This window comes from Gobio gobio, assembly GCF_949357685.1.
Source record: "Gobio gobio genome assembly, chromosome: 20".
In the NCBI taxonomy this organism is placed as follows: Eukaryota; Metazoa; Chordata; class Actinopteri; order Cypriniformes; family Gobionidae; genus Gobio; species Gobio gobio.
The window spans coordinates 33,683,919-33,707,733 of record NC_137113.1 but is presented as its reverse complement, the minus strand read 5'-3'; the positions used below and the strand labels follow the sequence as shown (position 1 = coordinate 33,707,733).

The following is a 23,815-nucleotide window of genomic DNA, read 5'->3' as shown; positions in this document are numbered from 1 at the left end:
GTTCTATAGAACTCACTGGTCTAGGACAACCAAATGGACAGGTGCAAGGAGCAATACCTTCAAAGCCTGGTAAATCCTAAATAATAATCCATCGATATAACATTAAATCACGTTAAGTTATCTGGGCTCTTGTAACCCAAAACAAAATATGGTTTAATTACAAAATATTTAATTGTTGAAATATCTTTTTTAGATTGTGGACCTGGAGGACAACCTAATGGACAATGGGTCAAACTTCCAAGTCTTGGTGACTCTCATTTTTCCCCCACTTATTTATTGTCATATAAATGATTAAACTATTGGCAACGCTTACCAAAAATCGTAATGTTTTAAAGACACTTTTTTGCCCATGTCAGTTAGCTTTGATTCCTAAACAGTTTTGAAGACCAAGTAGAAATAAGCAGTCTAAAACAAAAAATGTGGTTTGCAGGGTCAGGGTATCCAAATGGAAAAGGAGTAGTGTCATCACAACCAGGTGCATTAAAATTTCTATAAGCATTAACCATCCATAATAACAGCATTTTAACCCCTTTGAATAAAAGTTACTTTGAAAAAAAAATGCCTATATAACTGTTCTGTCACTATAGGCTTTGGAGCAGGAATGGGTGGTTATCCAGCTCATGGCATGAACAATGGCTACAAAGCAGGCAAGTCATTATAAAACACATTTTATTGTAATTAACATTATTATTTGGCTTTATCTTTCTAATCTTGTCTAAAATTTGGGAAAATGTGGCCCTTGTTTTGCCGCCTTTACTATACAGGTTATGGAGGCTATGGAAACCAATTCAAAAAGCAAGGTTGGAATATGTCCTACTTCATGGATATTTCCAGTATCATGTGTTAACATGGACACAATTCATACTTATACACATATGCACTGTCCGGCCACAAAAAAAAAAAGTCGCTGTTTGGATTTCAATAGGCAAATGCTTATCTTGAACAAACTTTGATGGACCTCTTGATGGAAATAGCATAGTTTATTTCCACAAGAGGTGCATACATTTTTGGTCAAGATCTTGTATTGACAATGCAAGAGTCAAGCACTCTGTAAAGTCTCCTCCAGCACATCCCAAATTTTCACGTGTGAAAATTATTCCTCATACTCCCTCCCAACCATTCTTTTACAATTTGAGCCTGATGAATCTTGACATTGTCTGGATTATGTCTATGATGTGTCTTCCTACATGGTTGTTTAAGAAATGAAAAGCTACACACTCCAGAAAACTTTAGAAAACCTGTTGCCAAACATATATCATGCAACATAATAATAATCACTTCAATAATGATCCAATCATAGACTCTTTAGAATTTGCCTATTTAAATCCAAACAGCCGGGCAGTGTATATATAAATAAAAAATAAAGTAACCAGTGTTTCTGAAATTTAGATATTAATGAATTTAAGTTTTGCTTAAATAAATAAATGGGTCTCCATTTCAAAACATTTTTGGTATAGTAAAATTACAGCTGTATCTTGTGCTGTAGTTCTGCTTAACTTATAGTAAACACTGTACCTAATATTGCCTACCATAAAAAAAAGAAACAGTATGCCATATGCTACAATATGTTTCACGCAGTAGTATGCCACATGACCTGTTTAATTGAATGTGTTATGTTGCATGTGAATGTAATGTTATGTTTTTGTTGCTGCCTTGTTTTCTGTACTACACATTTCGAAGAAATATATTAATATTTAGACTTCTCTGTTTCTCTGATAGCTGGACCTCAAGGTGAGCAACCAACAGGTTTTAAGGGGAAATCTCAAGCAAAATATGGTTAGTCTGAGGGAAATTATATCGTCTCTTTACAATTACTCGTCAAAAATACTGCACACTGACATTTGCTCAGTTTTCATAAGCAAGGTCTTATTTTTTCAGGAATTGGTGGACTTCCATTTGGTGGTTCCCCCAATGGATATCAAACAAACCCCTCTGGACAATATGGTATGTCTATATCTTCTTTATAATATTTAGAGTTAGTATTGACCCTAACTGTAAGCCTGACTGGACACATGGATTTATGTGCGTATTTCTCATAGGTAATGATGGTCAGCGCTATGGAGCCAACCCCTACAATCCTAAAGCATCGGGAAAATACGGTGAAGATTAGATGCTTTGAGATTTTCATGTTACACTTTTTCATAATTGTTTGTATGCATTTATCAGTTGACAGGCAGTTTGTAGCATTGCACTACAGATTGTGGTAGAAATTAACATTTACTGTTTGTTTTTTTTAGATAAAAACATGTGTAGTTGTGAAGTATTTAAATTTAAAATGTATATTTAAAAATATTGTTCTTTAAAATCTCTACTTCAAGTAAATATTTGATGGAACCGCTGACATGAAAATTGGGAACTCTTGCATCTTAGAAAATTATATAGAATGCTGTTAAATACAAATATAATTTTGAATATATAATAATTCTGTTCACTGACCCCAAAATAGGACATGGTAGTTTACCGTACAACTCTCAGCCTTTTCTTCCTGAATCTGTAGCCAAATCCCCTAGTAAATATGGTAAGTTAATAAAACACTTTGATTGATTACACAGCACATCCGTTATTGAAGATATATTAAAATATAAGTTTCTGTATTTCCAGATTTTGGAGGGTTACCCTACAATGGTCAGCCACTTGGATATGGTACTGACAAATCCTTTGGCAAATATAGTGACTGTTATTTCTTTTCAATATTGTCTTATTTCTCCAAATTCTGAAAGTGAGTATATTTTACTGTAATTCTCTCTCAGGACACAAGGGTCTTCAATATGGTGGTCAGCCAATTGATCTCAGGCCTGATGCTGTGTCTGGAAAATATGGTGAAAGTGAGTTTTTTATATATAGATGATTAAATGACAACACCATTAATGTCATATTATTACTGTACTGATAGGTATGTCCATCCTCTCTACTCTCTGTAGGTTCTCCAGAATCCCTGTATAATCCAGAAACTCTCAGTCTCGGTGGTGGTGCCAAATCAGCTAAATATGGTGTGAAATCTTTTTTTCCACATATCTTTTTTTTTTACTTACTTATTCATACTCTAGTTTAAAGATCCTCTTTGATAATAATAATTGTTTTATACTTACCCTTGGTAAAATCACTGCATCTCTTACAGGTAATCCAGCAGTGTCATATGAACTCCTCGGCCCAGTGACTGATGGCCAGTCTGTTGATGGTGCGTATATATTTATTTAATGAACTATGAAAAGCAAGCAAGAACTATTGAAATACTTTGTAATTCCATTAGTTTAATGAAAAAAATGCAAGATGGTTATCATTTGAATTGAACTCACAGAAGTTTTAATGTTATCATGTAATCCTTTTTTGTCTTTCATTTGAATAGAAAACAGAAGCCTGGATGGTTTGCATCAAGGTCCAGAGATTGACGGACAGAAATCGATTGACCAATATGGTTAGTCGTATTTTCAGATATTCAGATTTCTGCGTTCATTTAAGTTAGGCTGTGTTTACACTGGTATTTTTTACTCGCATCTGACACATCTGATAAAGATATACCGGTACACAGAAAAATCTGCATCAGGTCTGTTTTTTTTGTTCTGAGCCACATACCAAATGTGACCCTGGACCACAGTCATAAGGGTATTTTTTTTATTTATTTAGATTTGTACATCATCTGAAAGCTGAATGAATAACCTTTCAATTGATGTATGGTTTTATTTGGTTGAGATACAACTATTTGAAAATCTGGAATCTGAGGGTGCAAAAAAAGTCTAAATATTGAGGAAAAACGCCTTTAAAGTTGTCCAAATGAAGTCCTTAGCAATGCATATTACTAATAATAATATATTTACGGTAGGAAATTTACAAAATATCTTCATGAAACATGATATTACATAAACATTTACTTAATATCCTAAGGATTTTTGGCATAAAAGAAAAATCGATAATTTTGACCCATACAGTGTTGGCTATTGCCACAAATATACCCATGCAACTTGTGACTGGTTCTGTGGTCCAGGGTCACAAATGTGATTTGAAATGAGATGCATACATATCTGATATCTGGACATCTGACCTACTGCTAATTTCCAAGCCACTACACAAAGATAACTTTTCTTACTCTCATATGCGTCTCATATCAGCCAGCAGCCATATCACCCTGTAGCCCAAGACTGGTTTCCCACTGAAGCCAAGCAGGGTTAAGCCTGGTCAGTACCTGGATGGGAAACCTCCTGGGAAAACTAGGTAGCTGCTGGAAGAGGTGGTATTGAGGCCAGCAGGTGGTGTTGAATGAATGAATGAATGAATTTATTTTTATTTCGAGCAATATATAAAGACGCATAACAACGGCAATAAAGAAGCATTATGATTAGTCTGTACAACTAGTTAAATTCATCATACTTTAACATCACAATTCCAACTGTTGCTCGAAAAGGAGTGGGTAGAAGTTAACTTATTTAAACCCACCCCGGTTACAATTTAAAACAGGAAAAACAACAAAACAAGAAAAGGAAAAAAACACAAACAAAAAAAACAAAAAAAAAATTACAAAGATGAACAAAGGTAGTGCTTCCTTAATTATTGACATTATCCAAACATTCCAATACAATTTGATATATATTAATATGAGAAAAACTCCAAAAAGAAAAGAAGGGGAAATCCCCCCAAAAAGCAAAACAAAAAACACATTCCTTAGATACACACCATATATTACCGCATGTAACAATTATGATAATATCAACAATGATAATCAGAATACCTACGAGGTAAGATAACACAGACTGTGAATTCATAGATCTATACTATTATAGTAATACCAACAATGGTAATCAGAATACCTAAAAGGTAAGATAACACAGACTCTGTATACATGATTTTACACCACACAATTAAACCACGCACTCCTTATAATGAGACAAGACCTTCTGTTTATACAGTGCTTTAAATTGATGAATGCTTTTACATTGTTTATGTTCGAGCCCCAGACTATTCCATAGCTTAACTCCACACACAGACACACAAAAACTTCTCCTGGTGGTTCTGATTGTTGGTAGTAAAAAGTTCCCATAACCCCTCAAATTATATAACTGCTCTCTCTGCGTGAATAACTTTTGTATGTTATCAGGTAATAAGTTGTAAAATGCTTTGAATAAAAATTGTGCTGTATTGAATTTAACTAGGTCATGTATTTTTAATAATTTTGATTTAAGAAACAGTGGATTTGTATGTTCAAGGTATTCAGCCTTATGTATGGTACGTATAGCCCTTTTTTGTAAGATAAATAGTGATTGTATTAAGTTAGTATAATTATTTCCCCATACTTCCACGCAGTAAGTTAAGTACGGTAGAATTAGGGAACAGTACAAGGTACGGAGTGTATTCTCATCAAGGACCTGTTTGGCTTTATTTATTATTGCAAGGCTTTTGGAGACTTTGGTTTTTATGTGTCTGATGTGAGTTTTCCAAGTTAGTTTGTTGTCTATTATAACTCCTAAAAATTTTATTTCAGAAACATTTTCAATTTGTATCCCATCTATCTCAATCGTCTTATCAATTTTTTTCTTGTAATTACCAAAAAATATAGCTTTAGTTTTTTCTAAGTTTAAAGATAATTTATTACTATCCATCCATTTTTTTATATTCCTTAGTTCCGCATTTACCACATTGATAACCTTATCGTAATTGTCATCACAATAGAAAATATTGGTATCATCTGCAAATAAAACACACTTAAGTAGTTTTGAAACATTAAATATATCATTGATGTACAAATTGAATAATTTAGGCCCCAATACTGACCCTTGGGGGACACCACAATGAATTTCACGACAATCAGATAAGGCCTCACCCATCTGCACATATTGCAATCTGTCACTCAAATAACTTTTTACCCAGTTTCCAGCCACCCCTCGTATCCCATACCTTTCAAGTTTCTTAAGTAATATTGAATGATTGATAGTGTCGAAGGCTTTTTTCAAGTCAATAAATATTCCAATGGTACATTTTTTATTGTCCAATGCATTTGATAATTCTTCAGTTGCATCAATTATAGCCATAGATGTAGATCTTTTGCTTCTAAATCCATATTGACTGTCATTAATCAGATTATATTTATCAACAAATTTTTCTAATCGAGTATTAAATATTTTTTCTAAAATTTTTGAAAATTGAGGAAGCAATGAAATTGGTCTATAATTAGTAAATGTATGTTTATTGCCATTTTTGAATAGAGGAATAACTTTTGCAATTTTCATTTTCTTGGGAACACAACCATTTTGAAGTGACAGATTACAGATGTGCGTTAGAGGTGTTTTGATGTTATTTATAACTTTTTTTAATATTGCCATATTGATGGAATAACAGTCCATAGAGAAGTTATTTTTGGACTTTTGGACAATATCCATTACTTCTTCCTCACTAACTGCTGAAAGGAAGATGGTGTTTGAATTGTTCTCAATTTTATCAATATTGTGCTCAACATCTGGGATTCTAGATGCCAAGTCACGGCCGATGTTTACGAAAAAATTATTAAAACTATTAACTATCCTGTTCTTATTACGATATTCACCATCTGCGTCAACAAAATATTCAGGGTAAGTATTTTTTTTTAAGTCTTTTTTGAGAATGCTATTTAATACAGCCCAAGTTCCTTTTATATTATTTTTATTATTAATCAATAGTTTCTTATAATACAATTTCTTGGCTATTCTTATTATATCAGTTAGCTTATTTTTATACAATTTATATCTAATCTCCGCTTCGTTTGTTTTTAGTTTAATGAAAGATTTATAGAGATTATTTTTCTTTTTACATGCATTTTGTAGACCTTTAGTCATCCAGGGACATTTGAAATATTTATTGTGTTTACTATACACTGAAATGGGGCAAAACTTATCATATGAATATGTGAATATTTCTAAAAAGATATTATAAGCTCTATCTGTGTCGGTCTCCCCAATAACACAACTCCAGTCTTGTACTCTCAGATCATCATTAAAAGCATTAATAGCTTCTTGAGTTTGTGATCTTTTGCAGCTTACATTACAGATTTCTTTAGTTTTAGAAATATTACAGTCATATGCGACAAAAACGGGTAAATGGTCTGTAATATCACAAATAAGCAAACCATTAATTATGTTATTTGTCAAGTTATTTGTAAAGATATTATCAATTAAGGTTGCACTCTGTGATGTGATTCTACTAGGTTTTGTTATTGTTGGAATTAAGGACATAGAGTACATTCTTTCAATGAATTCGTCAATCAGTGTGTTTTTGTTTGGATTTAAGAGATCAATGTTGAAGTCCCCACAAATAAATAAAGACTTATTATTAATTGTTGAAAACAGATTATCCATCTCTCCATTGAAAGTATCAATACTTGACCCAGGCGATCTATAAACACAACTTACAATAATGTTTTTTTTGTTTCCATTATTAATTTCTATTGTTATACATTCCATTACATTATCAAGTACAATTGACATATTCATTAGAAGTGAATATTTTAGAGTTTTGTGCACATATAGCGCGTGTTCACCCTGTGGTCTGTGTGGGTCCTAACGTCCCAGTATAGTGATGGGGACACTGTACTGTAACAAGCACCGTCCTTCGGATGAGACGTTAAACCGAGGTCCTGACTTTCTGTGGTCATTTAAAAATCCCAGGATGTCCTTCGGAAAAAGAGTAGGGGTGTAACCCCGGCATCATGGCCAAATTTGCCCATTGGACTCTGTCTCCTCCACCAATAAGCTGGCGTGTGGTGGGCGTTCTGGCACAATATGGCTGCCGTCGCATCACACAGGTTTTTTTTTACAAAATTTAATTTTTTACTTTACTTTTATTTACTAAAAATAACAACCATTATTTTTATCCATTCAGTCAAATTGAGCTGCAAACACCAATGACTGCTTTAAATTATCCATAATAGAAAGTGATCATAGTACTGTATACGCGGAATAATCCCATTTGGTGTGCATTACAGTCAAAGAACCACCTGATGTGAATTATATAAATAAGTTTTATATAGCCTATATGGCCATTTAAAACTCTTAAGGTCGACTATGTTGCTAAAAGCGATCACCAATGGAAACATGTTCACACTGCAAGCCTTAGTGCTCAATTCTGATTTATTGGTCAGATCCAATTTCTTTGTCAGTGTGAGCTGGTCATGGTACTAAACCAGTTGCACAAAGGAACACTAACAAAAATGGCACGCATAAAGCTGCCATATGGAAGAAAACATGCAGGCCACTGAAGAATGCAAACGAGGATGGGGAGAAATAGAGCAAAGTTTTTCTCATATAGTTTTTCCTCAAGTATCGCTTGTTATAGAGCTGTAACAAGAATACTTATAAGTGTAACAGCTCACTGTGCCTCCACTGACTAACTTTGTATCCGTCTTTCATATTCCATATTCACATATAGACGTTCTGTGTGTTTGTGCTTGATTCAGGAGATGGAGAGGTTCCACCCCATCCTGATGCTCCAGGAGCTGGAGAAGCAAATGCACAATCCATCGAGAAATATGGTAAAAAGCTTCTTCTTTTTTTTTACACTGTATATATCAACAAGAATGAGGTGTGTAAATCTACATATAAACATCTCTCACCCTCTTTGTTCAAGGAACGGGAGATTATACAGATGAAAGAGTACAACCAGAAGGTAAAAGTTATGTTCAAAACTCCATTGTTTCTCTGAATGTTGCACATCTGGTATTTACAGATAAAATTTCAATTGTAACTTTGCACAGACTTGATAATTGTATTTCATAGTTGCAGTTGCTGGCCAGGATCAGACATTAACTTCCCCTATAGCCCCCTGGAATTGATTTCCAGTGACGTGGTTTTTTTTTTATATAATTACCTCATTAAATCTATCTGTGTTGTCTTAGTCAAATACTAAAATTTAACAAATTTCTTCAGTCATTCAAAAGCCTATTGGGTGTTATCAGCCTCAACAAAAGCCATATTTGCACTGCAAATGTGGAACTAAGACCTTAAGTGCGTAAGGCTGCATTTGACAAGCCTGACAAGCCAGACCTACATCAAGATGTTGGGTCTGGAAACTCACCATTGTATCAAGTATCAAGATGCATGTTGACTAAATTCAAGCATTAAAGAGAAAGCAGTGTCTTCACTTTTATCTTTTTACACATTCATTTCCCACATATAATTGAATGAGGAAAAGAAAACCGCAACAACAGACTAGCATGTTGACTACTTGAACATAAATTTTGCTCTCCTTTCTTTCTGGCCAGCAAATTTCTCAATGACTCTCTGATTAAAGTCAGTCATTTCAGTAGTGTCATGAAGTTTGCATTGTTCAGTTAGATATTTGAGGTCTCTTACCCCCGTTGTTGTCCACAAAACTTCAGTACCGACACTTTGAAATAAAAGACAGGGAAAGCAATAAAGGGCATTGCTAACAACCAGTGTTGGGGGTAGTAACTCATTACAAGTAACTTGAGTTACGTAATAATATTACTTTTTCCAAGTAACTAGTAAAGTAATGCATTACTTTTCAAATTTACAACAAAATATCTGAGTTACTTTTTTAAAAAAGTAACGCAAGTAACTTTTTCACATTAATTTGACTGACAGCTCTCCTGCCCCCATGTTGAGAAAAATAAGTGCAGAGGCGTGTGTGTGAACATGATGGTTATTGTAGTTCCAGACTAAATGTGAGCATTTATTTATCTCACTTGCACAATAAAGATTCTGTACTCCTCAAAATGAATAAAATCAGTCAAATGCAAAATCAGAGTACTATGCAAACCTCCAATAATTAAATGTTAAATAAAACATAATATTTTTATGCATAATCTACCTTTATATGTAATTTACCAATGTCTTGCTGCAGACCTTTGATGATGAAAATTACTAGATTTTTATTCCTATTCTCCCATTATCCAGAGCTGCGCCCTCTACTGTTCATGCGTGAATTTGCATTTTTTCCATTTTTATTATTTAAGTTTTGGTATGAAGAGGTCTTTACCGTTGCACAAAAATATAACTTTTTTGTTATAAAAAACAAAACAAAAACAAGCTCAGCCCAGGTGAGAAACAGTAACGCAAAAGTAACGTAACATTACTTACTTACTTACTTAAAAAGTTACTAAGTAACTCAATTAGTTACTTTTTAAGGGAGTAACGCAATATTGTAATGCATTACTTTTCAAAGTAACTTTCCCCAACACTGCTAACAACACATCCAGCCAGCCACCTACGTTTCTCATAACAAGCGCGTGAAGCTCCGAGTGCAGCTTCATCCTCTGTCACTGGCCTGCTGCTGGATTTGTAAATCACGTTGGTCCGGGATCCTTTATCCTTTTTTTTTCTTCCAGCGAACGCCTTGTGAAAGAATTTGGTTTAACTGCTGCCATCTCTACGAAAGTGATCATCGTAACAAGGTTTTGGCGGAGTCAGAGTGACTGTGTCGCCCGCGCACTTTCGCTTTAGTTGCCAAGAACGGAAAGTTGAATGACAGGTGACGAGAACCAATCAGATTGGATAAAATAACACGATCCAATTCTGATTCGCCAGGGACGCAGCGACCTGCGTCCGGAGGAGGATCTTTAAGAAACCAATTAGAGACCAGCTTCAGGTCACATGCTGCCCGTAGATTTTTGTACTCAGATAGACATCCATTTGTCCGGCGTCCTTCGGCGCATGAAACCGCATGAAACATATTGAAGAACATATTAAATAGTTAACCGATCAAAGACAATTTTTATTAAATGCTGAGGCTCTTACTAACAGCCGGCACATTGTATGAGAAAACTATTTTATTTTTATTTCATTTTTATATCATTTTTGTATACATGTATATTTCTGGAATTTTGATGGGGGCGGCGCCCTGTATTGACCAGCCGCCACTGGTTGCTAGACTACACTCATGGCAAAATACATTTTCTGCCGCTAGGGTGCGTCTAGATTTCTAGGCTAGCATTTGACAGCATTTATGTTTAAAAGATTAGTTCACTTCAAAATGAAAATGTACTCACCCCCATCTCATCCAAGGTGTTTGTGTCTTTGAGGATAACATTCCAGGATTGTTCTCTATATAATGTATTCAATGGCAACCAACGGGTTGAAGGTCCAAATCAATGCAGTTTCAAAGGGCTTCGAAGGGCTTCAGAGGCTCTGCACGATCCCAGCCGAGGAATAGGATCTTATCTAGTGAAACCATCTCAATTTTCGGTAAACATTTTAACCTCAAACTCACGACTTCGGCGTTGTTGTTCTTCACAACTCATGACGCCATCACGTTTGGAAGTACCGACCCAGTGCCGAAAAACTCCATCTCATGTTCTCCAAAGTTAAAATTGTCCAACATTGTTGTTTTACCTTTATTCAGACTGATCTCATGAAATAGCGTTTGTATGACACGCCAATTCGCTATGCCATTTTGGCGTGCTATCAAGACGCATAATCGCTTTTTAGCGTGTTTATCAACGCCATTTCATTCTATCCCCCTACACTGCTCCTACCCCTAAATATACCCATCACACACACAAACACACATACACACACACACTGCCCCTGCCCCTAAACCTACTCACCACAAGAAACATTCTGCATTTTTACATTTTACATTTACATTCTCGCGGAATCACACGGCGTTGACATACACGCGGAATCACACAGCGTTTACATACATGCGGAATCACACGGCGTGCACATACACGCGGAAATTATGTTCATTTCGGCGTACACATACACGCGGAATCACACGGCGTAGACATACACGCGGATAGCTCAAAATGCGTACAGATAACACGCCATTTGGCTTTAGAAAGTGGCGTGTATGTTTACGCAAAGTCATGATGTCATGTTGCTTTATTTTTGTAATGGGTGTTTGATTTAGTCTTTGCAAGTTCGTTGTAACACTGGGTCGGTACTTCTACGTACGTCATGTGTGACCTTTCCGGCGTGATGACGTCATACGTCGTGAAAAAGAACAACACCGAAGTTGCACATTTGAGGTTAAAACATTTTTTTTCTTTATTTTTAAAATGACAGATGGTTTTGCTGGATAAGACCCTATTCCTCGTCTGGGATCGCGTAGAGCCTCTGAAGCCCTTTGAAACTGCATTGATTTGGACCTTCAATCCGTTGGTTGCCATTGAATACATTATATGGATAAAAATCCTGGAATGTTTTCCTCAAAAAAAAGGTATAAATCGAGAGAGAACTCAAATCCAATGTCTTTCTTGACTGTCCTGCAGTGGTCTCATTCTCGGGTGTTCCTACTGTGGGCCCCGCTCCTCACATCCCAGCTGTCACCTCATTAGACACCACCCTTTCCCTGGACGGCTCCTCCCCGGTCCCAGTCTCTGTGCCTGATGCTTCCCCTTTTCCTGAGGTGCCTGTCTCACCCATAATCCCTCAGCATGAGCTGCCCACTCTAATGCTGCAGCCTGCACCACCACAACAGATCCACATCCAGCAGCACCTCAAGTTCCACATCCAACCAAATGGCGACTCCCAGACAGGTAAGATGCTAATAAACGCACTATTGTGATCACATTCTATTTTATTGTGCAGAGTTGCTTTGCAACTGACAACAGCTAGACTAATGAACTATATTGATTTTTCAAAATAGTTTCTTATTCATATATATTGAATATTGACATTTTTATATGGTTGTCAGTGCAATAAGCCACGTAACATTTTCCACCAGTTTAAAGGTGCAGTAAGCGATTTCTGAAAGACCCTGTAAAAATCAGACCGAGCACCAAAACACACTTGTAGCCAATCAGCAGTAAGGAGTGTGAATTTGGGGGCGGAGCGATCAAAATAGGGGTGTGATCCATTTAAATAGGGGCATGTTTGTTTTGGTGATTTCAAATATCAACAAGTTTATCAGAAATCACTTACTGCACCTTTAAATTACACCAATTTAATGCATGATGCCTATCCTATCAAAATAAAACACAAATTATCTTAATGTAAATATAGCCATATTTCTAAACTTGGATTAAAAGTTGGTTCTTTTTAACAGGAAAGGAAAGCAAATACAAATTGGGTGGATTCTTTGGAAATAAATACCAAGGTATGGGTAATGTGTATACACATTTAACATTAATAAAACTTAAATCACATGAATAATAATAATGTGGCTTTTTTACTAACTCATACCTCCATTTTTTTTTTTCTTAGGATAATTTTGAAGTGGAAGTTCATGCTGCAAGAATGTGCATCTTTACTTGATTTCTCTCTTCTTCTTTTTTTACACAATGTTTCTGTGAATGTTGTACATTTTCTGTCATTTTATTTGAGTCTTTTGTTCTCCTTGTATTTTAATGTATTGTTAATATTTGTTTCCTTGCCATAAAAAAACACCTGCTTGTACAAACATTTTAGATTAAATATTATTATATCGTATGCATCCCTTTTCTTTGGCTTAAAATTCCATAATTCCACAAAAATGTTTCTTGTATTTTATGTTTTTTCGTTTCATGTAGATGTTTTTTCTTTCTTTCTATAAGCCACTGTTATTTATTTCTTTTTAATTTCCTGTGGCAAGGCTATGTGTGTTTTTGAATAAATACAAATAAACTCTAAATCCAACTCATTTAAATACAGTTTTCCCTGAACTTTATAGGGTAGGTTAAAAATGTCCTGAGATTACCATATTGACAGTTGCTTAAATAAATGCAGTAATAAGAAATGAAAAGCAGATGTGTTGAAGTCTTCAGCAGGCTAGTGTTTGTACTTAAGGAACTGTAATCTTCCATGAGCTGACCTCTGCTGAGCCTGACTGCTGCTGATTGGCTACGACACTAAGTAGCAGTAAATTGACCCACAGCTTCTCTACAAGCAACAAGTTGCTGCAGTTCTACCTGTCAGTACTTCCAAGACAATGGGTATCTGGTGTCAGAAAGTAACTTTAACAATCACTAGTTTGCTCAAACTAGCTAGTTAGCTAAAACTGGCTGACTATGCATTTATAGCTTGATTTAAGACATTTGAAGAAATTACAGGCTTTCCTCCCAAAGGAAGATGAAGCTGGTCAAGGACATCCGAGCATATTTGACTTTTTCTGCTATGGATTTTTTTAATGGGCCAAAACTTCTGGATTTTAAGAATTCACCATCACATCTTCAGTTCAACAAGTATGTCCTGGCGGGATACCGGCCTATATCCACTTACAGAGACTGTCTGCGAAGTTTGTTCTATCTGCATAATGAATTTGGGAACATCTATACACATGGTATGGAAAAACAAATTCGTAATTTGTACTGCAATGTCTAGGAATTGTTTAACATATGGTCTACTGTAAACTAAGGGAGCTGTAAAGGAATTTTGTGCATGTTAAATTCAATTAATAATGTCTGCATTATCCCACTGATGGGAGAGTTACTGAAACAAGGTGGGGAAATCCTGTGACTCGCAGAGGGGGAACTTCTGAACATGTAATATAGGGCTACTTTCTCCACGGTTCACTCAGTAACACTCTTCAGAAGGGTGCATAAATAGCATTACGTGGGATTACATCTAATCCGCGTTAGAGAAATGCTGTCTTGGAAGTAATGATGTATAATTGCCGTGATCAGTAAAAGTGCACTAAAAATTCTGGGGCCCTATATTTTGAAAGGAACTAAAAACAGTTTTTGGAATTTTGTAATGGATTTTCTTTTGGAAATGTATTGGCCTATAGAATTAAGTCATAACGCATATTAAAGCATTGTATGTGTTCATGTTAAAAAATACATGTTAACCCTGTAACTATACTTAGATTTCTAAGGACTCTAAAATATAAACATGATTATCAACAAAACTTTGCTGAACATAATCTACTACATAATCTGACTGATAGCTTTTTTTAAGAAGTAAAAGGCATTTTAGTATAATTCTACGTTTTTTTTTGTTTTGTTTTTTGCTGTGAAATGAGATTTTTATAAAGTAGACCTAAAAATATTTTTTTACATTGTTAGTAATATTTCAAGATGAACACATACTGGACTGAAGGTTTACTTGATTATCCATACATGTTTTTATTTTTTTAAGAAAACTAGTATTTAAATCAATCAAATATGATACAATATTATACATCTCTCAATCATCATTTTATTACATTATACATTTTGCCCTCCAGAATAAAAACTACAAATATAATTTTACTAATACATAATCTACAAATATCAATATACTAAGACACATTATTGGGTGACAACTGATATTAATATGCATTTTATATTAGTCCTCTATACTTTACATTACAAGCTATAAGAATTTCATCTTACTTTTTGGCCATATAAATATCAGCAACTGCATCAAATTCTATATTTTCTCATTTACAGGGCATGCTGGGTTAAAAACATTATTATTAAGCTTGTTAGTGAATATATTTGGCTTGCTCACTGTACCAACTCTATTGTAGCACGTCCTGATTTTGCCAAGCTAGACACATTCTTTGGTCAACATATTTTGTGGAACAACATTCCTGTCTGAAAATTTTTTCTAACCATATCCCTACCCTTAAACCTAACCCTACCCATAAGTTATGATAGGTGAATAACACTGATGTAGCACTTAACCCTGATTATAAGCATAAACCGTAAACTTGTCCCTCAAATCTGATTGGTTGATTGGAATGTTGTTTCAGGATCATTATAGATGTTGATCCAGGAACATGTTGTACTTGGTGAAATCAGGTTCGACCATATTGTAACTCATTCTCTTCTTGATGTTTTGTCCAATCAGGTATCCCCTTCATCTGTTTTTTGCTGTTTTTGCCTGTGAGTATTCCATGGGCTGAAGTCGATGAGTGGTGGATTGGTGTGGTGCATTATCTGGCTTGTCTTTCTCCCACCGTTTGTTCTGTCTTCTACCATCTCTTCATGAACCATGAGGGTGGAGCACCTATTTATGACACACTGCTGTGCTTCGACATGGTTGGCGTCTGTCTTGTCAACACTCTTGGTGAGTATGCCTACCAAATTTAGAATTACATTTACATTTATGAGTTTAGCAAGTCAGCGTCAAGGAGACAATATTCGTAATGCAATGCCAGGTTTATTTGACAAATAGAAAAGGAGGCAAGCTAGAGAATTTGTAAGTGCATTCGTTTAAGAGTATGGGGTGGTGAAGTGTTGGCGGAAGAGGTGTGTCTTCAGCCGCTTCTTGAAAGATGTGATGGTCACAACGGTTCAGGTGGAGGATGACAGCTAAATCCACCATAGAGGAACAGAGAGGGTGAAAGTTTTGGAGAGTGACTTTATGCCTCGTTGTGGAAGAAGGCATCGCTCATTTAGTGATCTAGCTGGCAGAAGGGACTATACAGAGATGACTGTTATACACTGCATTGTAAGGGAAATTTGTATCAATTTAGCTCAAAGGGAATGATAATTAAAGAGTCACTTATTTTACGTCCGAACAAATGAATCGTCCAGTGCTCAATTGAACGGTCCGTAACCATCAACTCTGCAGCAGATATGTATACACATACACTGACCAGGCATAATATTATGACAGGTGAAGTGAATTATCTCTTCATCACGGTACCTGTTAGTGGGTGGGATATATTAGGCATATAGATATAATAACATAGTATATAATGTGTTAGAAGCAGGAAAAATGGGCAAGCGTAAGGATTTGAGTTTGACAAGGGTCAAATTGTGATGACTGGGTCAGAACATCTCCAAAACTGCAGCTCTTGTGGGGTGTTCCCGGTCTGCAGTGGTCAGTATCTATCAAAAGTGGTCCAAGGAAGGAGCAGTGGTGAACCAGCGACAGGGTCATGGCCGGCCAAGGTTCATTGATGCACTTATGGAGCGACGGCTGGCCCATGTGGTCCGATCAAACAGACGAGCTACTGTAGCTAAAAGTCCTCAAGACGTTAATGCCGGTTATGATAGAAAGGTATCAGAATACACAGTGCATCGCCGTTTGTTGCGTATAGGGCTGCATAGCCGCAGATCAGTCAGGGTGCCCATGCTGACCCCCGTCCATCGCCGAAAGGAAGCACCAACAGTGGGCATGTGAGCATTAGAACTGGACCACGGAGCAATGGACGAAGGTGGCCTGGTCTAATGAATCACGTTTTCTTTTACACCATGTGGATGGCCGAGTGTGTGTGCGTTGCTTACCTGGGGAACACATGCCACCAGGATGCACTATGGGAAGAAAGCAAGCCAGCGGAGGCCGTGTCATGCTTTGGGCAATGTTCTGCTGGGGAAACCTTGGGTCCTGCCATCCATGTGGATGTTACTTTGACACGTACCACCTACCTGTCCACCCCACCTGTACACAGACCATGGACACCCTTTCATGGAAACGGTATTCCCTGGTGGCTGTTGCCTCTTTCAGCAGGATAATGCGCCCTGCCACAAAGCAAAAATGGCTCAGGAATGGTTTGAGGAGCACAACAAGTTTGAGGTGTTGACTTGGCCTCCAAATTCCCCAGATCTCAATCCAATAGAGCATCTGTGGGATGTGCTGAGCAAACAAGTCTGATCAATGGAGGCCACATCTCGCAACTTACAGGACTTAAAGGATCTGCGGCTAACATATTGGTGCCAGATACCACAGCACTCCCTTCAGAACATTTCACAACATATTTCCATCAAGAGGTGCATCGAATTTTGGTCAAGATCTTATATTGACAAAGAGTCGAGCAATCTGTAAAGTCTCCTCCAGCACATCTTAAAGGATTAGTTCACTTTAAAAATGAAAATTTCCTGATAATTTACTAACCCCCATCTCATCCAAGATGTTCATGTCTTTCTTTCTTCAGTCGAAAAGAAATTACGTTTTTGAGGGAAACATTCCAGGATTTTTCTCCACATAATGGTCTTCAATGGCAACCAAAATGTTGAAGGTCCAAATCAATGCAGTTTCAAAGCGCCTCGAAGGGCTTCAAAGGCTCTGCGTGATCCCAGCCGAGGAATAGGCTCTTATCTAGCAAAAACATCGGCCATTTTCAAGAAAAAAAAAACATTTATATACTTTTTAACCTAAATTGCTCATGATATTACGCAGCGCCTGAAAATAGTCCCCAGCACGCTCCCTGTGCAAGCAGGTTGGTTGGTTATGTTGATGGAAGTTAGCCTATTTTCATGCGCTGCGTAATATCATTGCGCCTGCTGCACCCATGGTACGGCACAAAGTTCCTTGATTATTATGCAGGAATGAAAGAATAGTTCCTAGCCATATCGGTTTAGAAAATCGCAACTTTTCATTTTCCATCGGTCTTAGTACACGATGTAACTTAACTATACACATCAGACATCACATGTAAATAGAAAATGTTGGCATTATTTTGTCACTTATTGAGCAGTAGGCTAGATGTTGCAACTTGCCACAAAATGTTCACTTGCTGCCTAATATATCCCAGCCACTAACAGGTGCCGTGATGAAGAGATAATCAGTGTCATTCACTTCACCTATCAGTGGTCAGAGTATACTGTGATCAGGCATAACGTTATGTCATAAGTTACTTGTTCACACATTTACTATTTTCTATATGGTGAATGGCAAATTGTGTGCTTTGTAGGGAATAGTGAGTGTATCAGACAGTATAATTTTCATTGGTGCGAATGAAATGCCTCAACAAACAGCAGACATTAACAGCACCGGTGTAATGCACCAGCATAAATTAAATGTGTGACTTTCAAATGAAAGAGTTTTTTTTTTAAATCCAATTCATTAATGCACATTTCTGTTTGGGTACTAATTTTATACATTAATAATAATAATTTCAGATGTAATTTTCAATAATCTCTTTGGTGCTATACACTAAAATAATGGTTTATTCCATGAAGAGCATGAATAACATTCATGGAAACTCTCCACTACACAAAATTCTAGTGTAAAAATGTTCTTTAGATTAAAATGTTCTTCACATAAAAAAAAGGTTCTTTGGGGAACCACATTTTTTTTCTTCTATGGCAAACCCCCCTTTTAGAACCTGTATTCTTGTAATAATCATTGCTTCTTTCAAGGGCCAAAGTCCAATTTACTCTGTGCTTTCCTTTTTGCAGGTGCTCTGCCAATCATTTACATTACTTTGTTGTGTTACCCATCTTCCCGTCGTGTGGCGATGTTGGCATATCTCCTCCTCTCTGGCTATGGTGTTCACTGTGCTGTCACAGCACGGAGTAATGTGCACCGACTGCAATCTTTCGCCTGGCAGGCGTTCTTCCGCTTCATTCTCTTTATTTTGCGTCTAACTGGCACAGGCAAAGGAAGCCCTGCCTCCCTTCGTCTCTACCTCACCATGGATGCTCTGGCATTGCTAGGAGGACTCATCAATGTTTCCCGTCTGCCCGAGCGTTTCAGTCCTGGTCGGTTTGACTACTGGTTTAATAGTCACCAAATAATGCATATCATGGTTGTCCTTTCCATTCTGCACTTACACTGGGGCATGCTGGAGGATTTAACGTGGTTAAAGGTACATCACTGTTCTGGTGAATAAACTAGCAGACCGATATGTCATGATATTTAAATTTATCCAGGGAAATTGTAGAGTTCTCTATGTGGTGTCAAATGGTCATGCAATGGTACTTACTTTGATATATCCTTTTTACATCTACAAAATGACAGATAAAAGTTTTTTAAAGTCTTTTAAAAGTTGGTAGGCCTATATATTATGCACAAACATTTGTATGGTTAATTGCATTGCACACAATTTGCATTTAGCACTGTTTTTCACTGCTGTCTGCAGCCATATCAGAACAGACCTACAACCTATTTTTGAGTAGAGAACCAAGAACACCAGGGTACAAACACTTATTGTAAAGCCATACTGGTGACAAGTTAAAAAAAAAAAATTGTTAAAAAATTTAATAAGTTGTGAAGGGAAACCCCAAACAATGTGAAATGATAATCTTTGAATGCACTTTATCTCTCTAAGGTTCAGACATTCAATCCAGATGATTGTATGGCATTACTGTTGGCAAACCTGATGAAATTTATTTACAAGGTGCTATATATGTGAAATATGAAATGTATATCAATATAAAATATTACTTGAATTAAATTTTCTCTGTAACTCACTGAAGTATGTAATCTAGACACGTGTTTAGAAAGTTTGTACTCGTATTTTCAATGTTGAACAGTGCAATTTTTTTCATTTTAGACATTGATGACACAAATAACTCAAATTGTGTGGCTTGTTGAGGCGTGAGATTACTTCTTGAAGATGGACTAGACTAGAAAATGGGCAAAAATACAAAACCATGGGTTCTTGGCCTTATCTAGAGAACAGAATGTCATGGAGACCTGTGGATGTGCTCTTTTACAGGCACCCAGCAACACCTTAGCATCATATCGGTGACTTTTCACACAGGGGGCTGAAGGTGAAATTCACCTTTGTGGCACATGCTGAACTTAGCAGAAAACATGCAAAATGCGCTATGAAATCATATCAACACATACAATTGAAATATAGTCCTTTATGAAGAAGCACAAAATAATGGTCAACTACTCACACACTCCTTTGAAAAAAAAAAAAAAAGAGGTACACTGTAAAAAAAAAAAAAAATTCAGGTCTCCAATTGAACATTTTCTAGTGACTGATCACGTCTAATTTTTTTTAGTTGGCCAAATTGAATTTCTGTGAATTCAATTGCATCAATTCACAGAAATTCAATTTGGCCAACTGAAAAATTTAGATGTGATCAGTCACTAGAACATTTTCAATTGGAGACCTGAATTTTTTTTACAGTGCATGTTGATGCTATTCAAATGCAGTGACAGGAACACAAACATTTTCTATTTAGTAACCATGACAATTTACCTGTAATTTGAAGTTTAGTGGTCATTTATGATTGTTATTAAAATAATGTAGGAATTATTTTAAAAGGCGACATCGGATGAAATTTTCACTTTTGTAGCTTTTTTTGCATTTAGTTAGGTTCATCCAGTGACTGGTTTCAATTTGGAGCCGGTTTTTACGCAACTAGCTAGTTATATGACCGCCTCTGAGCAACATACGGAGTCCGCCCTCTTTCCACCCCTTTTTGTACACAGATAGCGAAGCAGCTAACTAAGGTGCCTTTAATTTGACTACGTTTAAACAATGAAGCGATCCTGGCACACAATCTGCTGTGTTCGGACATACAGGCTCACAGGTGTCCTTACACAGAATCACAGCTTCAGAAAAAACAAAAGCAAAATGGCTTGATTTTATATATGAAGGTAATGTCCCAGACAGAGTGGGTAAGAACTTGCTTGTGTGTGCTAAACATTTTTCGCCTGACTGTTGTTCAAACCTCGGGCAATACGAAGATGCAATACGCATCGAAGTTACATTTAAAGGATGGAGCTGTACCTACAATTTGTCAGAAATGTTTTTTTTTTTATAATTCTGGTTGTTTTGGTTATTGTTAACAAACACCAACATCTGAGGTAGTTGCTTTTACTAGGAGTGTCAAATGTTATAGGCCTACGTGAGGTAAAAGCTTACAATACATGTGTGCTGAGGTTAGTTTTTAAATGAAATTGTGAAAGTAACAGTCCACTATGTGGTTGGCTAACGTTATTTGTATGATAGCTTCGGTCTGGAAGATGATTTTACAGTTATCAACAGCACCTCACATGTCTTGTCTCGACGCAAACCCACAGAAGAAAGGGGTGGTGTGAGCAGTGGCTCATTAGCATTTAAAGAGACACGCACCAAAACGGGTCGCTGTGAACAGAGCTGATTTTGACAAGGTAAAAAGGGTGTTGTTTTACACAACCGCTGAGGAATTTTAACCAAAGTATGTTACAGGCATTTCAGTAATATCCTAAAGAAACATAATTTATGGAAAATTGGCATTCAATGTCACCTTTAAGCTTGTAGAATACTTCACTTTTGATGCAAATGATAGGGTACAGCCAAACATATAGCCTTTTAAAGTATACTCCATTTGATAGCATGTGCAAACAAAAACGGATGGTCGACACATGCACACTACGAAGTTTCATCTAATAATGTCTTGGTGCTCTTTTAAACTAGTGTATTTCTTAATCCCCTCACATGAGCACTCATCAACATGGGCGTCTGTTATTATGATCTCCAGAAGTTTGTTGTTCCATCTCTTCAGTTTATTTCTGGACAGTGAAACAACAGATCAGACCAGTAGTGGACATCTAGTGGTCATTTTGTCAGCTAGTTTTATAATTTAGTCTTAGTCTTGTGCCAAATGTCCTTTTTAGTTTTTGGGGGTTTTTTTGGTCAACTTGTCCTGTTTTTTTTTTTAGTCAAGTTTTAGTTGACTAAGGCCCGGTTTCACAGACAGCGCTTAAATTGAATGAAGGCCTTATCCTGGCTTAATCGAAGTGGCTTTTCTAAACATGCCTTGAGAAAAGAAAAAAAAAAACATTACTTGTGTGCATCTTGAGACAAAACAATGGCACTGACATATTTTAAGATATGTCAGTGCAAGTTACTTTCAGTTAAGACAACTAAAACATGCATTTTAGTCTGATACTAGGCTTAAACTTTGAAACCGGAGGTACAATTATGGGAATTTTAGTCTAGTTTTAGTCAATGAAAACTAGTCATATTTTGTTCATGGTTAAACTACTTTGCTCAAAATTGTTATCTTGATTACAGATCATGAATGTAATTTGAGAATTTTTGTTTTGTTTTACATTGTATCAGAATTATTGTACTTTCACCTATAAGCACAAATCAACTTATAGGCATGTTTTATTTTATTCATTTATTAATCTAGTTTTTTTTATTTCGATCTGATTTATTATCATATAAATTAACAAGCTCAACATTATGAAAACTGGTAAAACTGAAAAGCTAAAACAGTGAAATTCCTTTCAACAACAAATTGATGTTTAATGTTTTGTTTTAAATGTTAATGTTTTTCTATTAAAGTCACAGAGAGGATGCACAAGTGCATTTATTCTGCAACCACACTAATGATCCATGTTTGGATTTATTACAGTTCATCACTGAGATGGTTTGATCACAAATTAAAAATAAAAAAATTAGTTATAGGAGTGGAACATTTTGAGTTTTGATATTTTGGATAGGGTCAATGGGCTAGTTGAGCTATTTTCATCCTAACGTATTCATAAAAACACTAAGTTGGGTTTTAGTAGCAGAGCTGTTAGCCTGTTACACAGCGAAATGCTATCAGTGTGATATGTGTATTGCGATTAGAGGCATTTCCCAGTATAAGACATGAGTCACAGTCAACGAAGAAAAAAGCTACATTAAATCTAAGCTACATGTCGACTGGAAACTGCAACTGCATGTCTAGGTAAGTTAAGACAAAAAAATTTGCAATATTGTAAATGGATTAAACAACATTGTGTTTACACTCTACTGAGTTTGACTATTTGGGTATGTTTGCCACTACTTCTGTAACTGGTCATCAAGCGAACCACTTTCTGAATGCACTCCAATCAATGTTGAAAATGAAATAAAAAAAATGGCACGAATGGGTGTTATTCTGAGTAGTGTACATATATATATATATATATATATATATATATATATATATATATATATATATATATATATTATATTATATTATATTATATTATATTATATTATATTATATTATATTATATTATATTATATTATATTATATTATATTATATTAATTATATTTATATATATATTTATATATATATATATATATATATATATATATATATATATATATATATATATATATATATATATATATATATATATATATATATATATATATATATATATATATATATATATATATATATATATATATATATATATATATATATATATATATATATATATATATATATATATATATATATATATATATATATATATATATATATATATATATATATATATATATATATATATATATATATATATATATATATATATATATATATATTTTAAAAAAAAA

At 35.5% G+C, this 23,815-nt stretch overlaps 2 protein-coding genes across 3 annotated transcripts in view; both read left to right on the top strand.

Moving 5' to 3' along the window:
- The window catches only part of cmn (calymmin), a gene marked incomplete at both ends in the record, with an annotated part of 32,600 nt that extends 19,471 nt beyond the window's left edge, over positions 1 to 13,129 (top strand). The window contains 18 exons of the mRNA XM_079846314.1: positions 10 to 69; positions 194 to 247; positions 588 to 647; positions 765 to 800; positions 1,720 to 1,776; positions 1,879 to 1,944; positions 2,040 to 2,099; positions 2,447 to 2,509; positions 2,602 to 2,670; positions 2,751 to 2,819; positions 2,922 to 2,990; positions 3,119 to 3,178; positions 3,347 to 3,415; positions 8,417 to 8,491; positions 8,587 to 8,625; positions 12,191 to 12,457; positions 12,967 to 13,017; positions 13,125 to 13,129. Coding sequence (XP_079702440.1) covers positions 10 to 69; positions 194 to 247; positions 588 to 647; positions 765 to 800; positions 1,720 to 1,776; positions 1,879 to 1,944; positions 2,040 to 2,099; positions 2,447 to 2,509; positions 2,602 to 2,670; positions 2,751 to 2,819; positions 2,922 to 2,990; positions 3,119 to 3,178; positions 3,347 to 3,415; positions 8,417 to 8,491; positions 8,587 to 8,625; positions 12,191 to 12,457; positions 12,967 to 13,017; positions 13,125 to 13,129 — 1,229 coding nt within the window. The remainder of the gene's footprint in view (positions 1 to 9; positions 70 to 193; positions 248 to 587; positions 648 to 764; positions 801 to 1,719; positions 1,777 to 1,878; positions 1,945 to 2,039; positions 2,100 to 2,446; positions 2,510 to 2,601; positions 2,671 to 2,750; positions 2,820 to 2,921; positions 2,991 to 3,118; positions 3,179 to 3,346; positions 3,416 to 8,416; positions 8,492 to 8,586; positions 8,626 to 12,190; positions 12,458 to 12,966; positions 13,018 to 13,124) is intronic.
- Positions 13,130 to 13,764: 635 nt separating this feature from the next.
- Positions 13,765 to 20,409, top strand: paqr4b (progestin and adipoQ receptor family member IVb). 2 transcript variants are annotated; one of them, XM_079846174.1, is made up of 3 exons: positions 13,765 to 14,080; positions 15,672 to 15,890; positions 18,950 to 20,409. In XM_079846174.1, exons 1-3 carry the CDS (start codon positions 14,026 to 14,028, stop codon positions 19,381 to 19,383), a joined length of 708 nt encoding a protein of 235 aa, XP_079702300.1. In that variant the 5' UTR covers positions 13,765 to 14,025; the 3' UTR covers positions 19,384 to 20,409. The 2 variants fall into 2 exon arrangements, with proteins under 2 accessions (XP_079702300.1, XP_079702299.1); XM_079846173.1 differs by having other exon boundaries at positions 13,765 to 14,178.
- The last annotated feature ends 3,406 nt before the right edge of the window (positions 20,410 to 23,815 follow it).